Below are 25,000 nucleotides of genomic sequence, written 5' to 3' on the forward strand. Positions count from 1 at the left end.
TGGTTGAGTATATGAGTGTGTGTGTGTGCAAGGAGAACTGAAGGAGCTCTTTGGAGCCACTGGACAGGAGGGGGGGGGGGGCAATAAAAGTGGATCTGGTCAAGAGAAGTCATAAAGCATGTCAGAGAAACGCTGCCGTTTTTAACCTGGAGTCTACACGGTGCACACACACACACACACACACACACACACACACACACTCTCCTGTGACATTCTCAGAAATACTGAGAAGCCCACAGATACACGTGACTGGGGAGGGGATGGTATTGACATGACATAACAAAAACACACACACACACACACACACACACACACACACACACACACACACACACACACACACACACACACACACACACACACACAAACACACACACAGACACACACACATTGTATCCATATGTAATTTCGGCATAATTGGCAGAGGAAGCGTTTGACGCACATTATTGTTTTTCAGCGATAAAAGCCCATCTCCTAGGAACACACTGTGATGAATAACAAAAAAAACACCCGTGTCTCTAAGCCATTACTTGGGCACACACACACACACACACACACACACACACACACACACACACACACACACACACACACACACATCAGCAATCTCTGTATGAATACTAATAAGAGTTTTAATGTTAAACAGTGCCAGGACTATTGTGTTCCTAACCTTTGTAACCCACCTCTACCCCTTCATATACAAAGACTCAACCCTCTCTCTCGCTCTCTCTCTCTCTCACAGTCTCTGTCTTTCTAAGAAATGGCATTCATTCCATTTTATCTCCAATTTAGCTATTCAGTAAGTGTTTATGTCTCGTTAAGGGTTTTCGCTGCCACCTGTGTGTGTGTGTGTGTGTGTGTGTGTGTGTGTGTGTGTGTGTGTGTGTTTCCAGGACTCTTTATGAGCACTAATGCCCTCGACTTCTGTGTTTACCAATCTTAACATCCGACCTCAGCTCAGAACATTGTGTGTTGCTTATTATCGAATAACAAATAAGAAATACACACACGCACACACACACACGCGCACACACACACACACACACAAAAAATGTCTAGCTTAAGTGAACACATATCCACACCTCCACACCTCCATCCCCGGTAAATGGAGGTAGAAACACACACACACTGGTTACCAAGCCCAGATCAAACTTACCACACTGGAACAAGAACACAGCCTTGCAGTGGAACACAATCTGTAGATTTATCTCATTACCAGAGAGAGGCTTGGAGAAGTGCTGCCTAATTATGTGAGTGCTTGGTACATTAACAAACACGTACACACACACACACACACACACACGCGCACACACGCACACACACGCACACACACACGCACGCACACACACACACAATCACACACACACACAATCACACTAACAGATATATAAATAAATAAATAAATATGACTATTTTCCATGGCAAAAGGGCATTTGGTAAGCATTTGGTATTAAAACGAACCTACAGCTGCACTCAATGAACCTGTGTGACTAAAACAGACGCTGGTGGGCGTGCACTGCTTCTGTGAGACATACATCTACACCAATCGGATTGAGCTGGACGGCATCACATGACTGAATACCAACTACAGATCTGCTCAGTGGCTGCTCTCTCTCTTCCCATTGACTCCTATCCTTTGGTCGGGGAAGGCGAAAGCAGGTAATCTTGTGCCAGCGGCAAGAAAGAAAAAAAAGATGCGAGTGAAAATGCAGATTAAAAACAGCTGACGTCTCGCCTTCAGCAAAATGACTCATTAAAAATCGGCCTGACTGCAGACCATTATTCTGGAAAAACTACGCAGCTAGCTACTTTTTTAAATGGTTTCCAGTACGTGGAGACGCTAGGTGACATAACATCATTTCCTAGCCATCTCGAAGGGTTGAATATATAAATTATGCCCAGTAGATACCCGGAATGCCCGGAAGAGTGATATCCAACCCTCTTGATGTAGTTCTATATTCCTGCAGAATTTATAGCCAACCAACTTTAATCCACATCAGTATCAAACAATAATCTCAGTCTAAAAGTCTTGAACTGTATCAGTGTCCTGTCACGGCTATAAGTAATCTCTGTTGGTGAAAGAACACACAGCTATTAATAGCCTTCAATAGCTCTGTTCCACGGTGCTATAAAGTCAAGGTGTTGGTTCTCTCACGGTCAGCTGTTCCCATAAATGGACAAATATGAATGCTTACTCTCGTCACTGACTGTCTCAAAAGCATTCATGGTCAGAGTGAACATGACAAATGTAATTTTTTTTTTTTTTTGTCAGTCTTTCTAAACAAGTTTAACCCTGAGATATGAATATCAATTTTCTTGTCCACGAATCTAAGATGCATTGGCTACTGATTAATGGCTACAATTTTTTTTGTCATGAATGAAAAGTTAAGAAGAACATATTGCCAAAGAACACAACTGTTTTGTGACTATTCTTCCTGCAGGTCTAAGGCAGGTATAGTCACCATTAAGAGGCTGACTTTGCAGCATTTTCATTAAGCAAAGGTATGTACAGAAAAAAAAAATTGAATTATGGGGAATGTAGTCCAGTTTAGTGTTGATTTTATCGACATTGTCAGGTTACATAACTCCATCAGCAGGACAAGCTGTTCTATCAGCGCTCAACAAGATAGAGCCAGTCTAGCCGAGAGGGGTCCATGACACACAGGCACACACACACACACACAACACACACATACGCTTGAGCAAATCTCTGACACACATATACATGGTAACAACGCCGGAGGGGCTCTTTAGCGCACAATGAAACAGAAATATAGAAACAAACACACTCTGCAGGGGTGTCTATCCGCATTCTCTCTCTCATTCTCACTCTCTCACACTCTCTCTTTCTCTCTCTCATTCTCTCCCTCTACACTTCCCTCTCTTCTGTTCTGATGGAGTGTATGGGCATGACTGTGTTACAATACTCCCAAAGCAGTAGACACGCAACAAACACTGAACCAACCAAAGGGGGAATGTGTGGATAATGGAATGAAACCAACCCTAGTGAAATTAAACTCAATAGCTGCTGCACTATGACAAATGTTACTAAATGAATTGTCCAAATCTATCCTTCACATCTCACTTAGCCGCTGTCACGGTGCCAGATGAGGAGTTCCAGTTTTTATTTATTTCTCACTCTCAAACCCAAGCGCACAGACACACAGACACACAGACACACAGACACACAGACACACAGACACACACACACACAGACATAGACACAGACACACACACACACAGACATAGACGCACACATGCCTACTTGCACCCAATGATCCTTCAATGAACTCATAACCCCCCCGCCCCCCACAGTTCCCTTCCATACCGTCTGTACACTCATATACACACAAACACACAGACTCACACACACACACACACACACACACACACACACACAAACACAAACACAGGGCTGCGCCGTGTGAGAAATGGCTCATTAGCGAGACATAATCAGCTTTGCACTGCAAGAGGCCACCGGCCATAAGCTCTTTATAGACAAACCTTGTTAGAGCAGGAGGGGAGTGAGCAGGCCACACACACACACACACACACACACACACACACACAGAGAGGGAGAGTATGAATGGGAAGAAACAAGGGATGGAAATAGCAGAGAACGGAGGGAAGGAAAGGGGGGAGGAGAGGGAAAAAAGGAGGCGATGGAGATAGATGTTCCCCAATAAAGTAAACACTTGATAGTCACTGACTCTATTGACTGGTTTATAAACAAGGGTCAGCTTACTGACTACAGGGTTTACACAGACAGCCACAAACACACACACACACACACACTCACAGAGCGGAAGTTAAACTCTTTAATCCATGGGAATTGGATTAAGCAAAAAGAAATAGAATGAGAGCGAGCGAGAGAGAGGAGGAGAGCGAGCGAGCGAGCGAGAGGAGAAGGAGAGAGAGCGAGCGAGCGAGCTGGCACTCGTAGGCAAGAGCGGCTTTCGTTGATCCACTTTCTCACGATGTGATTGGCTGAGCACACAGTCTGAACCTGCAGTCTATTGAGCATGTGCTAATTGTACAATACAAGCCACAACACACACACACAAACACATACACAAAACCTCTGACCATACACACACAAACACACCTCTCACCACAATCCACACACACACACACACACACAGACACACACACAAAACAAAACCCCACAATAATCCTTGACCAAGCATGTTCTAATCTGAACGACTGCCTGGGTTTCATGGTGGCGGATAAATCTGTGTGAGCAGTTATGTCATTCCTCTGTCCCGCAGACTAGAGGTGTGGGTGATGCAATGGAGGTAAACACACACACACACACACACACACACACACACACCTTGGGGCCACACCGCTGTAAGAGATCTGTGCAGAATAATGTGAGCCGACAAAGCCTGCGGTGAATAAACATGACTGGAGTGGCACTGTCCTTGCACTTGCACTTGCACACACACACACACACACACACACAGGAGAAACACACACACACACACACAGGAGAAACATATACACACACACAGGAGAAACACACAATTAGTCAGCTTTGATCTTCTATGCGTACATACATGCACATGCATATACGTGTGTGTGCGCACACGCACACGCACACACACACACACACACACACACACACACACACACACACACACACACGTAATCGGAGGAGTTCTTTCCATTACCTCTAGTCTATGAAACAAGACCTGGAGGAGCTACACAGCCTAGGCTGCACACACACACACACACACACACACACACACACACACACAAGGTCTGTAATAACATACACCCACGCACATATATATTACTCGTTTTGCTAACAGCGACGCGACACGCACTCACTCACTCACTCACACACCCACACATGGACACACCCTGGGCAGAAACAACACACAGCATTTTCTCCTATCTCTCCATCTGGCTGTTTGTTGGCCCTCCTCCCCTCTCCTCCTCTTCACACCCCGCACCCACAGGGAAGGAATGAGGTCCTTCAAGTGTTTCTTCTCTCAGATGACCCCTATCATATACTCAAAGGTCATCAGCACAGAATCCCCATCTCTCTCTCTCTCTCTCTCTCTCTCTCTCTCTCTCTCTCTCTCAAAACACACAAGTCACAACACACACGCACACGCACACACACACACACACAGATAACTTATCAGTGGCCTACTTTTTCTGTACAGTCTTAGGATAAGGTGAAAAGTTCAGGTGCAATATCAGCACTATAATAAACACCCCCCCACACACACAAGCCTGAATACAAAGAAAAACACATGTACACTCACTACTGCTACAGGCGAATGGAAAAATCAACTGATCACAGGACAGTGAGAGAAAGAGAGAGAGAAACAGGAGGGGGAAAAGAGCAAGTTCAAACAGCCAGCCAGCCACCCTCCTCCTCCTCCTCCTCCTCCTCCTCTCCCTCCCTCTCTCAATATTTGTTCCGATCACCCTGTTGGCTGCCAATGTGTGGGAGTGTGTGTGCGTACTCAGAGCTTTTCATTAAGAGACGGATGTTTGGGTGTCTGTACATGTCCATGTACCCGTGTGTGTGTGTGTGTGTGTGTGTGTGTGTTTGTGTGTGTGTGTGTGTGTGCGCGTATACAGTGGGTGAGAAAAGGCTGAAGACAAGATGGTAATCAAATCTAAATCAAGACCAGTAAGACCTGTACAAACATCTCAAGCCTAAAGAGATCAAGAGGGAATTGGCTCAGTATACTTACCACTGCAGACAGAGAAAACACACACATACACACACACACACACACACACACACACACACACACACACACACACACACACACATACACACACGCACACACACACACACCACAGGTTGAGACTCTCCTCAGCTTCTGTTTGGAGGCCCACAGACTGCATGCACTGCATACCTAATCCAGGCCTATTATGCGCACGCACTATGTGTGCTACTGATGCAGATGGACGCTCGTTTTGTTTACTGGGACACTGCATGTAAACACTCATGGCAATAAAACTACTTGAACTTGAGTTCAAGGAGAGAGAGAGAGAGAGAGAGAGAGAGAGAGAGAGAGAGAGAATTTATCTCTCGGCACACTGATTACAGGGGAAAGGTCAGTATGACATATCTGTAATTTACTCTCTCCGTCCTTGGTACACATTTTCTCCGTCTGTCCCTGGTGCAATAACCAAGTTTGCCCGTGTGTGTGTGTGGGTAGATATCTCATCTCTCATCGTACATCTCACTGTACATTATCCGTCTCTTCGTCTGTCTATCTGGCACTCTATCACTCTCTCTCTCTCTCTCTCCCTCCATCTCTCTCTCTCTCTCCTTCTGTCTAGGATTAGAGAGTCTATTCATCTATTCAATTGGCAAAATCCTGTTTATTTCCTCTCATTCTCTCTATTTCTCCCTCTATCTGTGTCTCTGTAGTCAAATAGAGATTAAAGGGTGCAAGCTTAGTGAAAAGACACACACACACACAGGCACAGGCACAGGCACAGGCACAGGCACAGGCACAGGCACAGGCACAGGCACAGGCACAGGCACAGACACAGACACAGACACACAATGACACATAGACAATGTGACAGAGACCTCTTACCAAGTAGATTACAATGTCAGGTGCTAGAATATGCTCTCTCAAACACACACACACACACACACACACACACACACACACACACACACACACCACACACACACACACACACACACACACACACACCATTACTACAACTAGGGGAAAGCTCCAGCACTGAACACAGCATGGGCTCCCTCAGCAAATCTGCACAACATCCGTACCAACTGTCAACCAGTAGAAAGCTCCATCCACAGCGCAGCGCGAGCAGCTAAACGCCAGAGCAAAAGCCCAGCAGGGTTCTAGACGCCACTCAGACGCATTGTGCTGCAAGCTAGCTGTTTTGCTGACTGTCAGATGGACAGTGTCATGCTGAGTAAGCCATACAGGGTGGCGAGAGGTGGATGGATGAGGAAAAAAGGATAGAGAGAGAGAGAGAGGGAGGTATAGAGGTGTCACGGGATCCGTACGTTCCTATACAAGTTTTTTGGCAGCCTGAAGGGCACCAACAGAGCTCCAAGCCTCCTCAACGGCCCACCTGCATCGCTAACAAGCTAACACACTATAATGCTAATGCAAACTCTAACAACAGCCTTTTGGGCAAGTAACCTATCTTTCTTCATCCTTTCTTCTCTCTTTCTCTATGCTTTCTTCTTTCTACTTTAATCTTTAACACTCCTCAGACCAGAGTACCGCGGGGGGGAGGAGAAGAGAGGGGTGTGGTAAGAAGAAGGAAAACAAGAAATAAAGAGCATGTTTAATGTTTCATTCATTCATTCATTCATTCATTCATTCCTCTGGATGGCAGTGTGCCAGGATCGGAGGAAGGCATGAAGGCACGCAGGCGGGCAGGCAGGCAGGCGAGGGGGTAGAGGAGATGGCACACTGGCGCTTTTGTGTGGCATTGACGTCCCAGAAACTGCTCCTTACGAGACCAATAACCTACGGCCTGTCACTGAGCTTAAGGGATTTCAGCTTTTAGAACTTAGCCGATCTGGATTTGTCTCCCTTTCTATCCCTTTTTCTCCCCTTCTTTCCTTTTTAATTCATAATTTCATTGCTCTCCCTCTCAGTCTATCCCTCTCCCCACAGCACAGCATCTTCATTTTATTTTTCTCTTCCTCTTTGTATCAAATCTGTTCTTTTTTTCCCAACTTAACTGTTGATTTGCAGCGCTGCTAATAGTAGCTTAGTCTGAAATATTCATTTTGGGTGTGTCAGTGGGATATATGCTGTACAAAAACCAAAGCAAAACTCTGATCTGTAGAGTTTTTTACACTTATTTTAAGATTAAAACATTACTTTGAGCATTTGCATTCTATCCGTTTTATTATTTATTATAACCTACATACTAGTATCTATAGCAACGACAGCAATGGTCTTCTCACTAAACATCGGCAGCCTTGAACATGCAACTCCATCACACCAGATCTTCTAATAGCAAGGGCAACCACACAACCAGGACAGCACACCAAAAGACGGCCACAAACCTAGACGGCTCTTTTCTGACAATGGTTGTCTGTTCCTCTTTCTCGAAGCGTGGACTATTAAAAAACTCGTTCAGACTCCGAGAGCTTTCGTTCAACATCGTTGCAGTTCTAATTAAATCTCTTGCTAGCCCGCTTGCCATGATCCGTCACTGACCGCCACTTAAACAGCACACAGGCATCAACAGCGCCAGCACCACCCCACCCTCATTTGAACTCTCTCTCTCTGTCCATTAGTCTGTTTTTTTCATTAGTCTGTTTTTCCATTTGTAGCTAAAAAATTTTTTTAATGATTATACTGGGTGCAGAAGTGTTACTAGGGACTCTAGTCTGAGCATGGATCACCGAACCCAGCCCCCCTGACCCCCACAGTCTACACATCTGCGAAGGGTATCTGTTTAAACGAACCTTTTATTTTTTTAAGTACAGAATAAATACGAATATTAATTGTGATAATTAAAATGGTGCATGAGTGGACACCATATGCAGAAAATGTCAACTGTCATCTTCATATTGGGATAAACTGACCCTGCTCTCTTTAGTAGGACTATCTATGGAGACATCTATTCCTTTATTATGCAAATCTCCTTCAGTTCAATATGCCGTTTACACATTAAAAACAGGTTATTAAAATTAACTGACAGCGTAGGAAAAACCGTAGCAGCCAGGACATTGATGCAAACTCTTTAAAAACACCTATCAGGCTAAACAGCCTCAATCATTAAGTTACTGACCAGCTAGTTGTTGTTAGAATTGACAAACCAATTGTGCGCAGGAACAAATGATACCGTTGCCATAACTACCTCACTCAATGTAACAGATTCTCACTAACCACTGCTTTGTTTTTCTTCTTCCCCACCTATCGCCTGAGCTTCTGTTTGGAACAGTATGACAGGTAGTTGTGCTTCTGTTTGGAACAGTATGACAGGTAGTTGCGTTTCCCAGTACTGCTGATAGGCGCTGATGCCTAATTACGAAGCTCCTTGCAAAGCTCACCGTATGGGGACTCCATAGGCACAGCGCACAGGCTCACTTGGCTATCCTCTAGTGGTCGCTAACTCCTGAAGGAGTTGGGAGAATTGTTTGTGTTTTTCACGATGATGTCATATGGTGCCATAACTATGTTGTCTCAGAAAATAATTATACTGAGCTGAGACTCTTTGGCTTCTCAGGACATTTTTCATGTCTTTGCTTCCATGGTGGTTGAAGTGGGAGTTGTCCACGCGTTCACACAGACCGAAGAGCTCTCACTGTCTGGTGTGTCCCTCCCTCCCTCCCTCCCGCTCTCCCTATCCCTCTTCCCCTGTCTCCTCCTCCCCCTTCTTTGCATCTTTGCTGACCAGGCTTCCCGTGTCTTATGGGCACATATAGCTGAGCGCTGCAGAGACCGACTGACTGACTGTCTGAGGTAAGCAGAGGGCTACTCTGCATTTGCGTCTGTCCACCAAAGAGGCTCATGGGAAGCGCGCACCGATGACGTCCCCCGCCCCGGCGATCCCATTTGTGTCAATAGCAACGGCCTCCTTTTCAAAGCTCTACGTCCGTGCACTTCTCTTCTCAAAGGGCGTGTTCAACAGTGTTGGCCGTGATCAAACAACGGCCTATCTGGCTGTTAGTTGTATCTGACCGTAAGAAAGAGGGACTATTCCGCTCAAATATTTAAAGACTTGCCCGCACCAAATTCTCCCAGGAAACTATGTCAAATATTTAACCTCTGTCTGTCTCAAGGAACAGTAAGAGAGACATATTTTAAAGGTAGGGTGGGAAAGAACAGGGCAAAAGGAGGGAGGGAGTTAGAAAAGAGGTAGAGGCAGAGAAGGAAGAAAGAAATAGACAAAGAAAAAGGTTCAAAAGACTTTGAGGGGGGTGACAGACACAACAGGAGCAGGATAGACAAAGACATAGGGCACCATGGACATCTCAGCAGTCATGGCAGGAGCCTGTGGTATACCCCACAGCATGCCTCACATAGAGCTACGTTTACACACACACACACACATCCAAAACCTCCTCTTGCATGGAGCAGCATACATGACCACAGGGTCAACCGAGGGCAGAAATAGAGCTGGATTACCACCCTGTCAAACCCAACCTCTGCTCCCTCTTTCATTCCCTCCATCTCTCTCTCTCTCTCTCTCTCTCCCTTACCCTCTTACCCTCTCACTCTCTCTCTCTCCATCTCTCTCTCTTCCCCTCTCTCCCTCTCTTCCCCTCTCTTCCCCTCTCTCCCTCTCTCTCTCTCTCTCTCTCTCTCTCCTTCCCATCTTCCTTCCCTCCGTCTCTCTCTCCGTCTCTCTCTCTCTCGACGCCATTTTGTTGTAGGCTGACGGTGTCTAGTTCTGGTCCCTGGAGGGCAGCGGGGGCCTCCGTCCAGTCTTACAGTGACAACAGACAAGCCCTTGCTGACCCCCCCCCCCCTCTGACGTGCCGGTGATGTCACGAGACCCCCATGGTGAGGTCCTGTACACGTGTGTGCTGAACTCGGCCCTCGTCCTAGAGGGACACGGGGTTGCATGTCTGACATGTGCGGAGTGTTCTAGAAGAGTCCGCTTTGACGCCGCAGGGGCCGTGACAACACAGATCACACCCTGACACAGCAGGAGCCAGAAGGGAGGAGAGTAAAAACACATGACATACAGAGTGCAGAGTAAAATAAAGGAATGCAGACGGCTTGGTTCTCTATATGTATGTGTAGGTGTGGGTGTATTTGTATGTATGCATGTGCAAGAGTGTATGTGTGTCTATGTCTATATGTGTCTATGCTGAGTGTATGTGTGTGTCATTAACGGAATGGAATACAGAGTAAGTGAGTGAGAAAGAGCGAGATAGAGAGAGAGAGTGGGTGTTTATTGTGTGTGTGTGTGTGTGTGTGTGTGTGTGTGTGTGTGTGGCTGTATGGTTTTGGCAGTTCACACAGGACTCAGAGAGCGGACTGAAGTGATTTATCCTGTCCGTCTCGTTCCTGTTCCTCGCCCTCTAAACCGCAGTTCCTGCAGGTAAATGCACAGTTCACAGAACACGTGTGTGTGTATCTGTATTTCAGTGTTTTAGTTGATCTGTTATACAGTACTATTCCATTCCTTGTTTGTGTGTGTGTGTTTGTGTGTATGTGTGTGTGTGTGTATCTGAGAATGTGTGTGTGTGTGAGAGAGTGTGTGTCTGAGAATATTTGTGTGTGTGTGTGTGTGTGTGTAAAAATGTGAATATCAATCGTTTCATGCATATAATGTATATAGAGTCTATACTGATTGTATTTATCCATCTTTCTATTAGCAGTTCAGAGATGCAGAGACCTCCATCTCCAGTGCCCAGCTGTGTGTCTATGAAGAGTGATAGTTCCCAGTTTGAACCTGTCAAATTCAGGACCAAGCATAGAACCCAGTCTAACTCCCCCACGTATAAGGTTGAATCCAAACACTTGCACTAAGAGGAAACGATGGTGGTTAGTCTCAGTGTGTGACAGTTAGATAGAGAGAAAGGATTAAGCAGTCTCTGAATTATCTCAGTTAAACATACGCACGCACACGCACACATACATACATGCTCACACCCATGCGCGCACACACGCAGACACACACACACACACACACACAGGCATTCTTTCAAATTACACCATAATAGAGGTTATGATGACCTATGTCATTTTTTGTGTGAGGTGTGAAGACAGTAAGGCACTGTTTTCTTCCGCTGACAACTGGCCAGCTAGAATCTCATGTATGCATACATGAGACAGAGAGACAGCAGCTGTTCACATGTGTGGTGGTGTGTATGTGTGTATATGTCTGTGTGTATGTGGCTTAGTGTGTATGTGTCTGTGTGTATGTGTGTGTGTGTGTGTGTGTGTGTGTGTGTGTGTGTGTGTGTGTGTGTGTGTGTGTGTGTGTGTGTGTGTGTGTGTGTGTGTGTCTGTGTGTGTGTCTGTGTGTATGTGTGTGTGTTTCTGTGCAGTTAGTCGTGGGCTCTGTCCTGGCACACACAGAGTTACCCAGAATTCTGTGCTACACGTGGCACAGGCAGCCTGAAGAGAGGGTAGAAAAAGAGCTCAGCGACCACCCCCACATCACTCACTGACTGGACCAGAGAGAGAGACAGAGAGAGAGGGAGAGAGAGAGAGGTAGAGAGAGAGGAGAGAGAGTGAGAGAGAGAGGAGAGAGAGGGAGGAGAGAGAGTGAGACAGAGCGAGAGAGAGAGAGAGTGAGGGAGTGGACAGAGAAAGCAAGAGGGACATAGAGGATACAGAGAGAGAGACTGTACGTCTTTAATGTGCAATGAAGGTTGCATTTGTTTACTCAACTAACTGTAGAGACACTTGGTGTAGCACTTAAACCTGCCTAAGCAAAGGTGACCATACACACACATACACACACACACACATACACTGGAAACGATTCACATCACCACGTCTTCAGTCTCTGTCCCTCTCTGTTAAATACAAACACACCCACACCCGCACGCACACACACACACAAGCATACATGCCTGCCCCCAAACTAGTGAGTGACCTTACGTATTCAGCATTCAAACAAATGCGCGCACACACAAACACACGCACACACATACACACACGCACTCACGCACACATACACACACGCACTCACGCACACATACGGCTGCTGAAATATTCATGTGTGCTGTGTTTTTCTTTGGTGGCCTCACCCTCCCCTACACTTCTCCCTCTCGTTTTGCCACTCCCCCCCTCCCCTCCCTTCTCGGGTCAGGCTAGGCCTCTATACTGGCAGACAGCCAGGGAAAATCCCCATAATTAGTCTGGATCGTCGGCCGTTAACGAAGGAACACATACACAAATATATCCACAGACTGCGCGATTAATCGCTTCCTGACTCTCTGTAATCTTAGAGCAGATCTGTGGTACACGGGCACGCGCGCATACACACACACACACACACACACACACACACACACACACACACACACACACACACACACACACACACACACACACACACACAGAGAGAGAGATAAATGGTGACACACTGCATAGTAACACATAATGTACTCAAACAAACAAACTCTCTGAAAAACACAAACACCTCACTCACAAACGTAAATACACTGTCCCACATACAAACAACCTCGTGCCCAAAATTAGTCGAACACACACACACACACACACACACACACACACACACACACACACACACACACACACACACACACACACACACACACACACACACACACACACACACACACAAACACACGCACTCACTCACTCGCACACTCTCTACCTCTCACTTGCCACCTCTTTCTGTTACTTTCACATGAGCGTCACATATATCGACAGACTTTTCCTCCTGCTCCAGATATTTTGGGGGGGTTACACTGAATCTATTTTTATCACACTTCTATCAGCCTTCTACGCTGAACAATGGCGATGAGTCCTGGCACACCACACTAACCACACACACACACACACAAAGTACGGCATGCCAGCAAGTATGAGAGAAATGTCGGGGGGGGGGGTCTGTGTGTGCTCACGTGAAAGATGATACGTAATATGCTACAGAGAAAAAGACTCTTACAGTGTTAGGGGGAGAGAGACAGGAAGGTCAAACAATAAAGACTATAAGAGTGTGTGTGTGTGTGTGTGTGTGTATGAGAGAGAGATGGAGAGAGAGAGAGAGAGAGAGAGAGAGAGAGAGAGAGAGAGAGATGGAGAGAGAGAGACCAAACAAAAGGATCATTTATTAAAGGGGGCAAAGGAGAGGAGGAGGGGGGTTGCTGGCCCCTGCTCAGCCGGGAGCATGGTGCCAGAGTCGGGCACCAAAGGGCTGGAGCAGAAGGAGGTGGTGGAGGGTGGCTGGAGGAGGAGGAGGAGGAGAAAGGTAGAGAGAGTCTGGAGGTGGCTGGCCTCCACTCAACATTCACAGCCAACATGCTACATTCACTGCCGCGCGGCAGCTGGGGTGACAGCCCACTGAGAAAACACTCACTGCCGACGCGACGCAACACACACACACACACACACACACACACACACACACACACACACACACACACACACACACACATACACACACACACACACACAATCATATGCACCCCCCACACACACGCGCACGCAGACACTTCATGTTTTACTCATACAAACCTAGGCTGGCTCATAGCCCCCCTCACAGACAGACACATTCTTGGTCAGGGACAAAGAATGAGCTAAATGCAAGCACATACTTTTAGTCGTCACCCTGACTAACACATACACACACACACACACACACATACACAACACTACCTCTTTTCCTTATTTAAACTAACGATTGCTAATGCCCCCACTTACAGACTCATAATCTCTGCCATGCACGAATACAAACATCCACATATGGTACATTGGTAGACTATCTTTTAGAGGCAGAGACTTTCTATCTCGCAACTGTAACTGTAACTGTAAATTCTGACTTCCAAGAACTTGCTTGGGCTCAGGAAACTAATCCAGAACCCACATGTCGACGTGTAACCTTAGCCCAAACACTGACTGGCCCCTGCAAACCGACTCAGGCCCACAGCGGTGCCTTGTTAAAAACCAACCACAAGTGACGTAAGCCTGCGACTGCACTCTTTCATGTGCCTTACGCCTAAAAATCTCATTTAAAAAAAAAAAAACTTGATTCTGTGAAATGATTCTCATGGACACTTTACATTACTAAACAAAGCAAATTCTTAAAATATTTAAATTCATACCAAGTCTAGAAGACTACGTTAATTCCAATACAAGTCAGCTCTAAACAGCCATCTGAAGTACATCCCAAAACATACCTGTCAGATTAAACCTTGCCGAACAGTACTAAAATATCCAGGGGTTGAGATGATTCGATGGTTATGCGATTTGGGGCCAAAGAAATCAAAGCTGGTTAAGGACTCATGGGGAGTCGACCACAGGCCAGGTGAGTGGCACAGGCACAGCGTGGCACCAGCTGGGCATGAATACCAGACTGAGAGGGTACATGGCACTCATTGAGGTGTATTACCCAAAAGGCCATTGTCAATTTCAACTATGATACAGCAGAAGCTAAACAGAGACAAAAGCTGTAGAGGGAGATAAAGGGAGTGGTGTGGCCGAAGAGAGGCACGGAGACGGAGAAAAATAATTTAGAGAAAGGAAAGGAAAGGGAGAAGGGGTCAGGGTAGAGTTCATGTCAACAATTGACAGTAGGATGGAAAATCACCCCGGTGGCAAGACGGCACGAGGACGCCAATGGGAGTGAAGTAATCTTTCTGTCTCTGTTGCAAAGCCTGTATACATACACAGACTGGATGGCTGGATGCTAACCATAACTTTCCGTCAGGCATTTATAGACAGAGATATGACTTCTCTGTAAGCTTGGATGTCGTATGGCTGTTATGCAATGAGCATTAGAAGCAAACATCCTCGCAAGTGTGCTAACCATCTGGATTTACTAATTAGCACATCATAAGGTAGACCTAATGTGTGAAACTGGGGTGTGAATAACAGGGCATGGGGCACATGTGTGTGTGCTTGTAGGTCACAAAGCAATGCATGCTGGGTTTGTCTGGCTGGAGGCAATGTGCAATTGGCTTTACAGGGTACCCTTTGGTCAAAGAAACAGTGTGCATATGTATGAAACATGTGTAATGTACATTTACATTTACATTTAGTCATTTAGCATCAGGAGCAATTAGGGGTTCAAGGACGCTTCGACAGGGAATCGAACTAGCAACCTTCTGATTACTAAACGACTTCTCTACCTCCTGTACCACTGTCGTAATGTAATGTAATGTACTCCTATGTTCTAAATTTTCCAGTACTCCAGCTCGGAACTCACCTGTGTCTTTGCCGGCACTCTGGTGGGTCCGCAGCTCCTCTGACTTGTAGAAGTCGATGCTGGCGTAGGTGTTGAGGCTGGAGGCTACCACTCCGAGCCCCGCCCCGGCCACTCCCACAGCCCCTCCGCCCAGTACGCCGGAGAACAGACGCGTGGGGATGGTCTGAGGCATCTGGGGGCCGTCCAGTCCTGAGTGAGGGCTCTCTTTATTGGCCAGGTCCAGGTCGATGTAGTTGAGACCTTGCTCTGCGGACGAAGCCTGGACGTTGGGTAGCAAGGGTGGCCCGTGCTGCGAGGGGGATTCGGGAGAGGCGGCAATGCTGCTGCCCCACAGGATGCTGTCGAAGCCGAGGCGCCTGGCCACAGCCTGGGCGTGCTCGGGGAGCCCTCCGGACACAGACGAGGATGACGAGGACGACCCAGAGGATGCCGCGGCCAGGAAAGTCTCTGAGCAGTGGCGGCGACGCCCCTGGGGGTCGGCCCGGATCACCTTGGCGCCGTGGTCCGGGTTGGGGCCCTGCTTGCTCCCCATGGGGAAGTCCAGCGGGAGGCCCAGGCTCAGGCCCGGGCCCGCGGGGATGGACTCGGGCCGATCCGGGGACGGCCCCTTGGGGGAGGACGTGGAGCTGGTGGTGGGGGTGCTGGCAGTCAGGCTGAAGGCCATCTCTGTGTAGTCCCCGCAGGACGTGGGCGAATCTGGGGCCTGGGGGGCCTGCAGCCGGGGTCCTTTCCCCGCCTCGTCCGGCCGCGAAGAGCCGGGCCGGAGCTCGTCTCTGGCCTTGGGAGCTGTCGCAGTGGGCAGCGGAGACGTCGCGGGAGAAGAGAAGGACGGGAACCCCAGAGGGGTGAGTGACAGTGGGGAAGGGGACGGAGAAGGGCCACAGTCCATGTTGACATACTCACAGGTGGCAGAGGGAGGCAGCGGAGCCCCTGGGGACACGGGGAGGAACCCCGCTAGGCAGGACATGGGGCGGGGGAGGGGGCGACTAGAGGAGGATGACGAGGTGGACGTCGAGGGAATCGAGAAGCCAGGCCTGAATCCTCTCCCACCAGCCGCGCCTGCTGTTGTTGTTGTTGTCGCTACAAACGCTCCTGCTCTGTGCTCTCCCTTAAACTCGATGCTGACGTACTCCCCAGGACTCTTGGGCTCTGGGGGCAGCGGGCTCTCTCGCACGCGAGGCAGAGTGTTGGCTTTGGACACGTCCACAAACAGGCTGACCGGGCGGTTCCGCTGCCCCGGCCCCTGCTGCTTCAGTCCGGCTGCTCCCCTCCTCTGGCCCTGGTAGGGCTGCTGCTGCTGGAGGTGTTGCTGCAGTGGCCCATCTCTGCCCCGAGCTGCAGCCCTGGCCCCTGCTCCTCCATAAGGGGACCTCTCCTCGCCCTCCCCCAGGCTCTCGCTGCTTGCTGAGCTGGACGAGTAGGAGGAGGAGGAGAGGGACAGGTGTCGGCCAGAGAGAGGCCCCGCGTGGGGGTCCTGGAGTTTGCCCCCACCGTTGTTGCTGGGACCCCTGAACGCCCCACCAGCTGCCCTGCTGCCCCCTGCGCTCCCCCCAGCACTGAGTCTCTTACCCCGGCTGGGCCCATCCTCAAAGTGGGCTGTGGGGTTGTGTTTGTAGGACCTCGGCAGCGAGTAATACGAGTACACCATTTTCGGCGCGGGATGCTGCTGCTGCTGCTGCTGCTTCTGATGGGGTGACTGCTGGGGGCCGTTGCCATGGTGACCATTACCATGCGGGTCAGAGCGGGCGTGGTGTTCCGAGAGTGCTGGGGGAGGCGGAGGGCTTCCGCTGGTGGAGCGGGTGCTGATGGGGGACATGTTCATGTAGTCGCTGCCGGCCCGGCTGTCGGCACTGCTGCTGCCCACCCAGGCGCCAGGCAAGCCCCGCTGGTCCGGGGAGCAGCTGCCATTGGGCGACATCATCATGTAGCCGTCAGCGACAGGAGGAGGGCGGATGGGCTGAGGGGGCGAGACACTGCTGTTGGGCGTCATGGCCATGTAGTCGTCAGCAGCGTCTGGGTGCCGGCCAAAATCCGGATCGGCAACAGCGACTACCAGCGAGTTGGAGACGGAGGATGGGGGGGTGGCAATTACCCCTGGTAACATGGACATGTAGCCATTGTCAATGGGTCCCCCACCCTGACCTCCACCTCCCACGGTGACCCCTGAACCTAAAGAGCCTCCGTTCTCGCCTCGGAACTCCGCGTTCATGTCCAGATAGGTTGACGGCCCTCCCGGTGTGGAGGGCTGGGAGGCGTTGAGGGCCGCATCACGCCGCTGGCTGAAGGGGTCTTGGCTGATGCTGCGCGACATCACCGCATAGTTGTCCTCCTCCAGCTCCACCTGCTCCTCCCCGTCTCCAACTCCACCTCCACCTCTCCTCGGCGGGGCTAGGCGCTCCAGGGCCATGGGGGGCAGAGAGGCTCTCTTGCTGAGGAAACAGCGCTCCGCCTCGGACTCCCGACTCGAGAAGCGCCGCAGGATCCTCCTACCCTGGGGCGTTTGTGTGGTGTTTCCGCCCATACTGTGATACTGTTGTGTGGGGACGGACCCTGAGCCAGCCGCAGAAGCCGACCCATTTCCCCTTCTCTGCTGCTGGCTCATGAGGATGTAATTGCTCCCCTCGTCATCTCTGTCCCTGCCCCCGAGACTGGACAAGCTGTGGGGTGCAAGCATCGAACCTTCCCCGGGGCTGGAGCCATACTCATCCGAGGAGCCGTAGTCGCTGAGGGAGCCTGAGAGAGAGGTCTGAAGGCTGGGCACGCGGCTGTACGCTCCAGCCTGGGAACCGCCACCAAGGCTGCTCCCCATGCTGCTGCTACTACCCCCTGCACCCCCGGCACCACCTCCAGGTGACAGGAGGCAGGAGTCAGCCCCGTGTCCACCGGGGGAGATGCGGTTGTGGGGGCATGGGGCGGCGGGAGTGGACGTGGAGCGCATCAGGCCGTGGGGGTGTTTAGCCGAAGGGGGTGCTCGGACAGACTTAGACCGGAGGATGGGTGTGGAGGAGCAGGAGCCACCATTTGGGGTCGGGCTGGCACTGAAGCTGGCTGTGCCCATGGCAACCCCTCCACACCCACTGCCTCCGCCCATGTCGTCACACTTGGCTCCGTCGCTGGCCGCACGTGTCCTGGGGAAGCTGTGGTACCGCGGGGTGGGCGACGTGTTGGAAGCCCCTTCGCAATCTCCACACTCACTTCCAGCATTTCCAGCCCCCGGCGTGCTCGACGCTGCCCCCGACGCGGGAGGCTCGGTGCGGGGGCGGCGCGTGAGCCCCACTTGGCTGGGCGGGGGGTTGGGGTGGTGGCGTCTGGAGGGCACGCTGATGGGGTTGGAGGCAGTGGCGCCCCCGCCTGCACAAGCCCCCGACTGGGATTTACTGCGTTGACGGAACTCCTCGCTCAGGGACTTCATGGCTTCCAGCAGCGTCTCGTGCATGTTCTGTGCCACGACCGAGTCCTCCACCTGCATCCAGAACTCACCGGGGCCCGTCACGGCAGAGCGACCTACCTGTGGACAGAGGCACACAGGGCTCAACTCCTGCAGTTGGTAATCAGCGTATAACTACTGTAACTACTACATAACTACTTGTATTTCTTTGAATACTTCTCTGGATAATTCAAGGATATTCACTGGTCTTATAACAATTTTGATTCTGAAGTTCCCAGTCCCCATAACAGCCGTACTCTTGACTTTATTTGGTCTCACTTGTGAGTCAACTTGAATAAACATTTGAGTCACCTTGAAAGTCACATTTGGCAGTGAACGACTGCAAACCAAAACTCTCATACATATTCATACCCCCCCCCCCACACACACACACACACACATACATACACACACCTCATATACACTATACACACACCTCATATACACACACACATCTCATATACACACACCTCATATACACACATAACCACACCTCATATTCACACATACACACACCTCATATACACACATAACCACACCTCAACGAAGAAGAAGTTCTCAGAGTGGCCACAGCGGCGCACATTCATGAGCTGCAGGACCACGCCAGCGGCGTCCGAGTTGAGCTTGACGAAGTTGACCGTCTTGTCAGTCAGGCACAGGCGGTAGATGCCCACCAAGTTCTTGGCCTGCCCCAGGCCCTTGGGCCACACCTTCACCTGCCACACCTCCTTGAAGGCCTGCCCTGGGGTGGGCACACCGTAGTCTCCGTTGCCACAGTCAGTCACGGGGATCTTAGCTGCAGGGGAGGGAGGGAGGGAGGGAACAAGAGAGTGAGTGAATGCATGAACAAATGAATGGCTAAATGAATGAAAGGGCAAAACAATTATGAATGTTGATGAAAATGATGAATGAATAAAGTTACAGACAAATAACACAGTCAATGATGTCGAAGGAAGGAAGAAGAACAAGGAGACAGCAAGAGAAAAAGCGTGGGATTGAAGATTATCGAGCGACTAACTGCAAGTGCAAAAAAAAGCAAAAGCAAAAAAAAAGGATGAACCAAAGACATAAGCAAAAGAAGACCCAGGGCAACGACCGACCTTATGTAGGCAACACCCTTCACCATTCCCACAACCACACACACACACACAAGACAGACACACACACATACATTAGTAAGTGACCTTGTACAGTGAGCTTACACAACGAGCCACAGCACTGAACCCTAACGAGGCCCAGGGGACCAATGGGAGGACCGCAGCTTGTGCAGCACTTTAAAGGTTCCCTCTCTACAACGCCATGGGGACAATAAACGAGGTGACACCATTTGCAGCCCAAACATCCTTTCACAAAACCTCAATTTTAGACGCACACAGACAAAATGTTCAAAGCACACAAGAAAATTATTTCAAGATGTTTCAAGATTATAATGTACTGTGAATTCTTAACCCCTATAATTTCATATACCTTGTTATCTGAATTTGGCAGACTCTTTTGTACTTTACTGAATTTTGTAGTAATCTATGCTCCCTACCTCAGTCCCACAAAACACACACACACACACACACACACACACACACATTCCTGAAACTTGTGTGCAAATCTGCTCCACTGATACTACTAGCCAAGCAGCACAAGATCAGTAGATTTATACCTCCAAGGAAGAACATTCCGGGTTACAAAAATGGTTCTGCCTCACCCATGCATGTCACCTGCCAGTTTCACCCTCAACTCCTACCTACCTCCAGGCTGTGCAATTAGCCATTTGCAATTAGCATTTCTCCCAATTGACTGAAACGCCAGGGCGGGCTTTTTCCTCTCTGAACCTGTCCACCCCTGATGTTTGTCAGTCTCACAGACAATAAGTAGTACTTATCTTACAGCTAAAAATGACTCAGTTTCCCCTTTAAAAGCTCTTTCGTGGTACCATCATGGGAAGGAAAACAAGCAAGGTGGTCATTTCTGGCTCCTGTGTCCTCCCTTAACCTCTTTGGAATGGAGGGAGGGAAGGAGAGAGAGAGAGAGAGAGAGAGAGAGAGAGAGAGATCAGGGTGAAAACAGCTCAGCTCACGCCCCTATCTCAGTGTCCAGCAGCTTGACCGTCACGCTCTGACCTCAAAGGAGGAGGGAGGAGAAGATAGAGGTAGTGTGGAGGAGAAGATGGAGGCAGGGTTGAGGAGAAGATGGAGGTAGGGTTGAGGAGAAGATGGAGGCAGGGTTGGAGGAGAAGATGGAGGTAGGGTTGAGGAGAAGATGGAGGTAGGTTGGAGGTTAGGCTCAGAGCACTGGTGCTGTGGGCCAGTATGGTGTGAGGACAAACTGGCCCACACAATAACAACAACAAGGCAGTAGGAGGAAGATTAAATAAAATAAAATAAAGAAACTGCTCTTTTATGCTCGGTCATGTCTCTTTCTCTCTTTATTTCTTGATTAAGGAGTACTCTCACAACACATCATCCACCCCATCCCCTCCCCTCACTCATAACACACACACACACACACACACACACACACACACACACACACACACACACACACACACACACACACACACACACACACACACACACACACACACACACACACACACACACACACACACACACACACACACACACACCATTTAAAACCCATGACACCTGCGTGTTCGGACTGTGCAACACCCGTACCTGCCACCACCCTGACTGACTAACCCTCACACCGGTGCCTGCATGGAAACCTGTTGAATAACTTCAAAGGGAGACCAAACACCATCGCTCCATGTTGGAAGGAGAGAGAGAGAGAGAGAGAGAAAGAGAGAGAGAACATGATGAAACCCAAACCTCCAACCACTTCACATACTTCAGTGATTCAGACTTCAGTGGGGGAGGGCTTCATCACCTTCCATCATGAATGCAACAAGGCCTCCTAGATTATGGCGTGTGTGTGTGTGTGAGAGAGAGAGAGAGAGAGATGTGAGTGAGTGAGTCAGAGGGAGAGAGAGACAGAATCTGTGCGTAAGATAGTGTAAAAGAGTGGTTTTCTTTGTGTGTTTTATCAGTGGGTTTAAATGTTTGCAGGTGCATGGCTGGGTGCTGAGGTAAGCTATTGTCTACAGTATATTGTGTACTTGAGTGTGTGTGTGTGTGTGTGCTTGTGTGTCTGTGTGTGTGTGTGTGTGTGTGTGTGTGTGTGTGTGTGTGTGTGTGTGTTTTGTGTTCGTGCATGCTGAGGTAAGCAGTCTCTCTGTGTATGAATCCTTCAGTGCAACTTTGTAAGCCATGGCTCGTGTGTGTGTGTGTGTGTGTGTGTGTGTGTGTGTGTGTGTGTGTGTCTGCGTGTATGCGGTTGCTGCTCGTTGCATACAGGTGCTGGAGCATGTTGCGCCTTCAGCACTTGCTGGGGTCGTAAAAAAGGCCGCCCCTGAAGCAGGCGTCACACATTCTCCCCATGAGGTTACTCCTCCGCGGCTGGAGTGACAGGTTTTAATGAGAGAGACAGAAAGAGAGGGGACAAAAAAAAAAAAGGAGAGCGCCTCACTGTAGCCACACCACAACCCTCCGGGACCAAAGCTCATTTCCCCTCTAGCCTTACCACCCATCCCTTCACTCAGGGGAATATGTGTAAGACGATGTGTTTGTGTGAGTGCACGTGTGTGTGTGTGTGTGTGTGTGCGTGTGCGTGTGTGTGTATGTGTACAGACTATGTGTTTGTGTGAGCACGCGTGGTTATTGTGCAAGAGTGACTCAGAAAGAAAGGCCAAAAAAAGATAGATATGGACACACAAAGGTACAATGTCGCTTTGGCAACATTTTAGGTCCTAGGTCAATAAAGCAATAAAGGAAAGAAACAAGAGGGAAAGATTGAAAGAAATGAAGAAAGAAAGAGAGGGAGAGAGAGAGAGAGAGAGAGAGAGAGAGAGACAGACAGACAGACAGACAGACAGACAGACAGACAGACAGACAACATAGTCCTGCTCTAGATCTGGTGCACAGTTCAACCTTGTCTATTCTGTGCCATGGCAGAAGCTATATTAATCCACTGGCACAGCTTCAATCCACTTTCTTAAATCAGGGCGAGGCGCACCTACTAGTTTCAGCGTGCTGCACCCCAAGAGAACGGCCCTCCTATGCAACTGTATGGGGACTCAGGGAAAGTGCCACAGTGTAGCCCACTGAGTCAAAATACAGAATAAATAAAAATAAATACATCTAAATAAATAAAAAGAAAAAAATAGGGCCATATAGGATACAGACTAGCAACAAAACAGGGCATCCAAACAGTGCTTGGTAAACCAGATCTGACTGCCAAGAAGACAACCATGTGAATTTAGGATAAATACTGTTCTCTTAATGATATATGGTGTAAAACAGGAAAATTGGACAGTCATTGCACAGTGAACAAATAAATGTCTTTTTCATCAGGGTTAGCAGACAGTACATACAGGCACTAAGAGTGTACACCTTCATGTTTCTTTTTTTTTCTCATGGATCGATGAAGGATGTCCAATGACTTTAGCAACAAAAGTCTCAACATTCTGCAAATCTAGTTTGTAGCAGATTTAACACAACACCTTATCATTGAACAGTAGATTGCCAAAACATAAAGCCAAGAAAGGAAAAACGACCCCTGAGAAAGACAGACAGACAGACAGACAGGCAGGCAAACAGGCAGACAGACAGACAGACAGACAGACAGACAGACAGACAGGCAGGCAAACAGGCAGACAGACAGACAGACAGACAGACAGGCAGGCAAACAGAAAGACAGAAATAGACAGACAGACAGACAGACAGACAGACAGACAGACAGGCAGAAAGACAGAAAGACAGAAAGATAGAAAGACAGACAGACCAAAGAAGGGGAAATAAACAGAAAACAATAATCAGCCCTGGGGTGCTCCCCCACACCCCCGCTCCTCAGCAGGGACCCCTCTGCCCCCTCACCTGTGGAGAGGCCCAAACAAAGGCTGGCCTTGTGGCGGCTCAGTGGCATGTAGGAGGGGTGGGGGGTGGGGGTGGGGGTGGTCTGGTCATAGCCCACAGCACCTGTTTTAATAAATCAGCCTGACATGGCAGAAACCAGGGCCACCCTCATCTAGAATGATAATGAGGTTTTACCTGTCTCTCTCTCTCTCTCTCTTTTCACACAGACATATATATATATATATATATATATATACACATATATTTACACACACACACACACACACACACACACACGTAGGTGAGGATATCCCCATGAACTTTCAGAACTCTTATTAAGGGGCCAGATCCAGCTGGGACTTGTACGTTTATGAAATGGTATAGAACACATATCATAGAAAACATACAATGGGCTATTGTCTGCAGCAAAAGGAGTGTGTGTGTGTGTGTGTGTGTGTGTGTGTGTGTGCGTGGGTGTGTGTGAGAGAGATTGTTGGCAGGAATGTGGTTATATCCAACGTGTCTGCAAATGCCATCACAGTAGCCTACAGTTTGCATTCACATCATCAGTTATGCAAAGTCTGGTGTTCGTCATTTTGTGTATATGTATACGTGTGTGTGTGTGTGTGTGTGTGTGTGTCTTAACCCTGTCTCTTTGCTGTATAAATGAAGCAATCATAGCCATATGTGTTTCTATGAGGCTCACGAAAGCACGCTTTACTGGGGCTCACCACTCCTTTCTGACTAACATTTCCGCAAATGCTTCCAGAACATTCTGCTTGTGGTTGCAAAATAGGAGACATTCGTGTGTGTGTGTTTGTGTGTCTGT

At 48.9% G+C, this 25,000-nt stretch overlaps 1 protein-coding gene across 1 annotated transcript in view; it reads right to left on the bottom strand.

Moving 5' to 3' along the window:
* Nucleotides 1-25,000, bottom strand: part of si:ch73-335l21.1 (insulin receptor substrate 1-B) — a 43,527-nt gene that overhangs the window by 10,170 nt on the left and 8,357 nt on the right. The window contains exons 2-3 of the mRNA XM_042710518.1: nucleotides 19,807-20,280; nucleotides 15,841-19,348 (exon numbers count right to left, since the gene is read on the bottom strand). Coding sequence (XP_042566452.1) covers nucleotides 15,841-19,348; nucleotides 19,807-20,280 — 3,982 coding nt within the window. The remainder of the gene's footprint in view (nucleotides 1-15,840; nucleotides 19,349-19,806; nucleotides 20,281-25,000) is intronic.

This window comes from Clupea harengus, chromosome 18, assembly GCF_900700415.2.
Source record: "Clupea harengus chromosome 18, Ch_v2.0.2, whole genome shotgun sequence".
NCBI lineage: Eukaryota > Metazoa > Chordata > Actinopteri > Clupeiformes > Clupeidae > Clupea > Clupea harengus.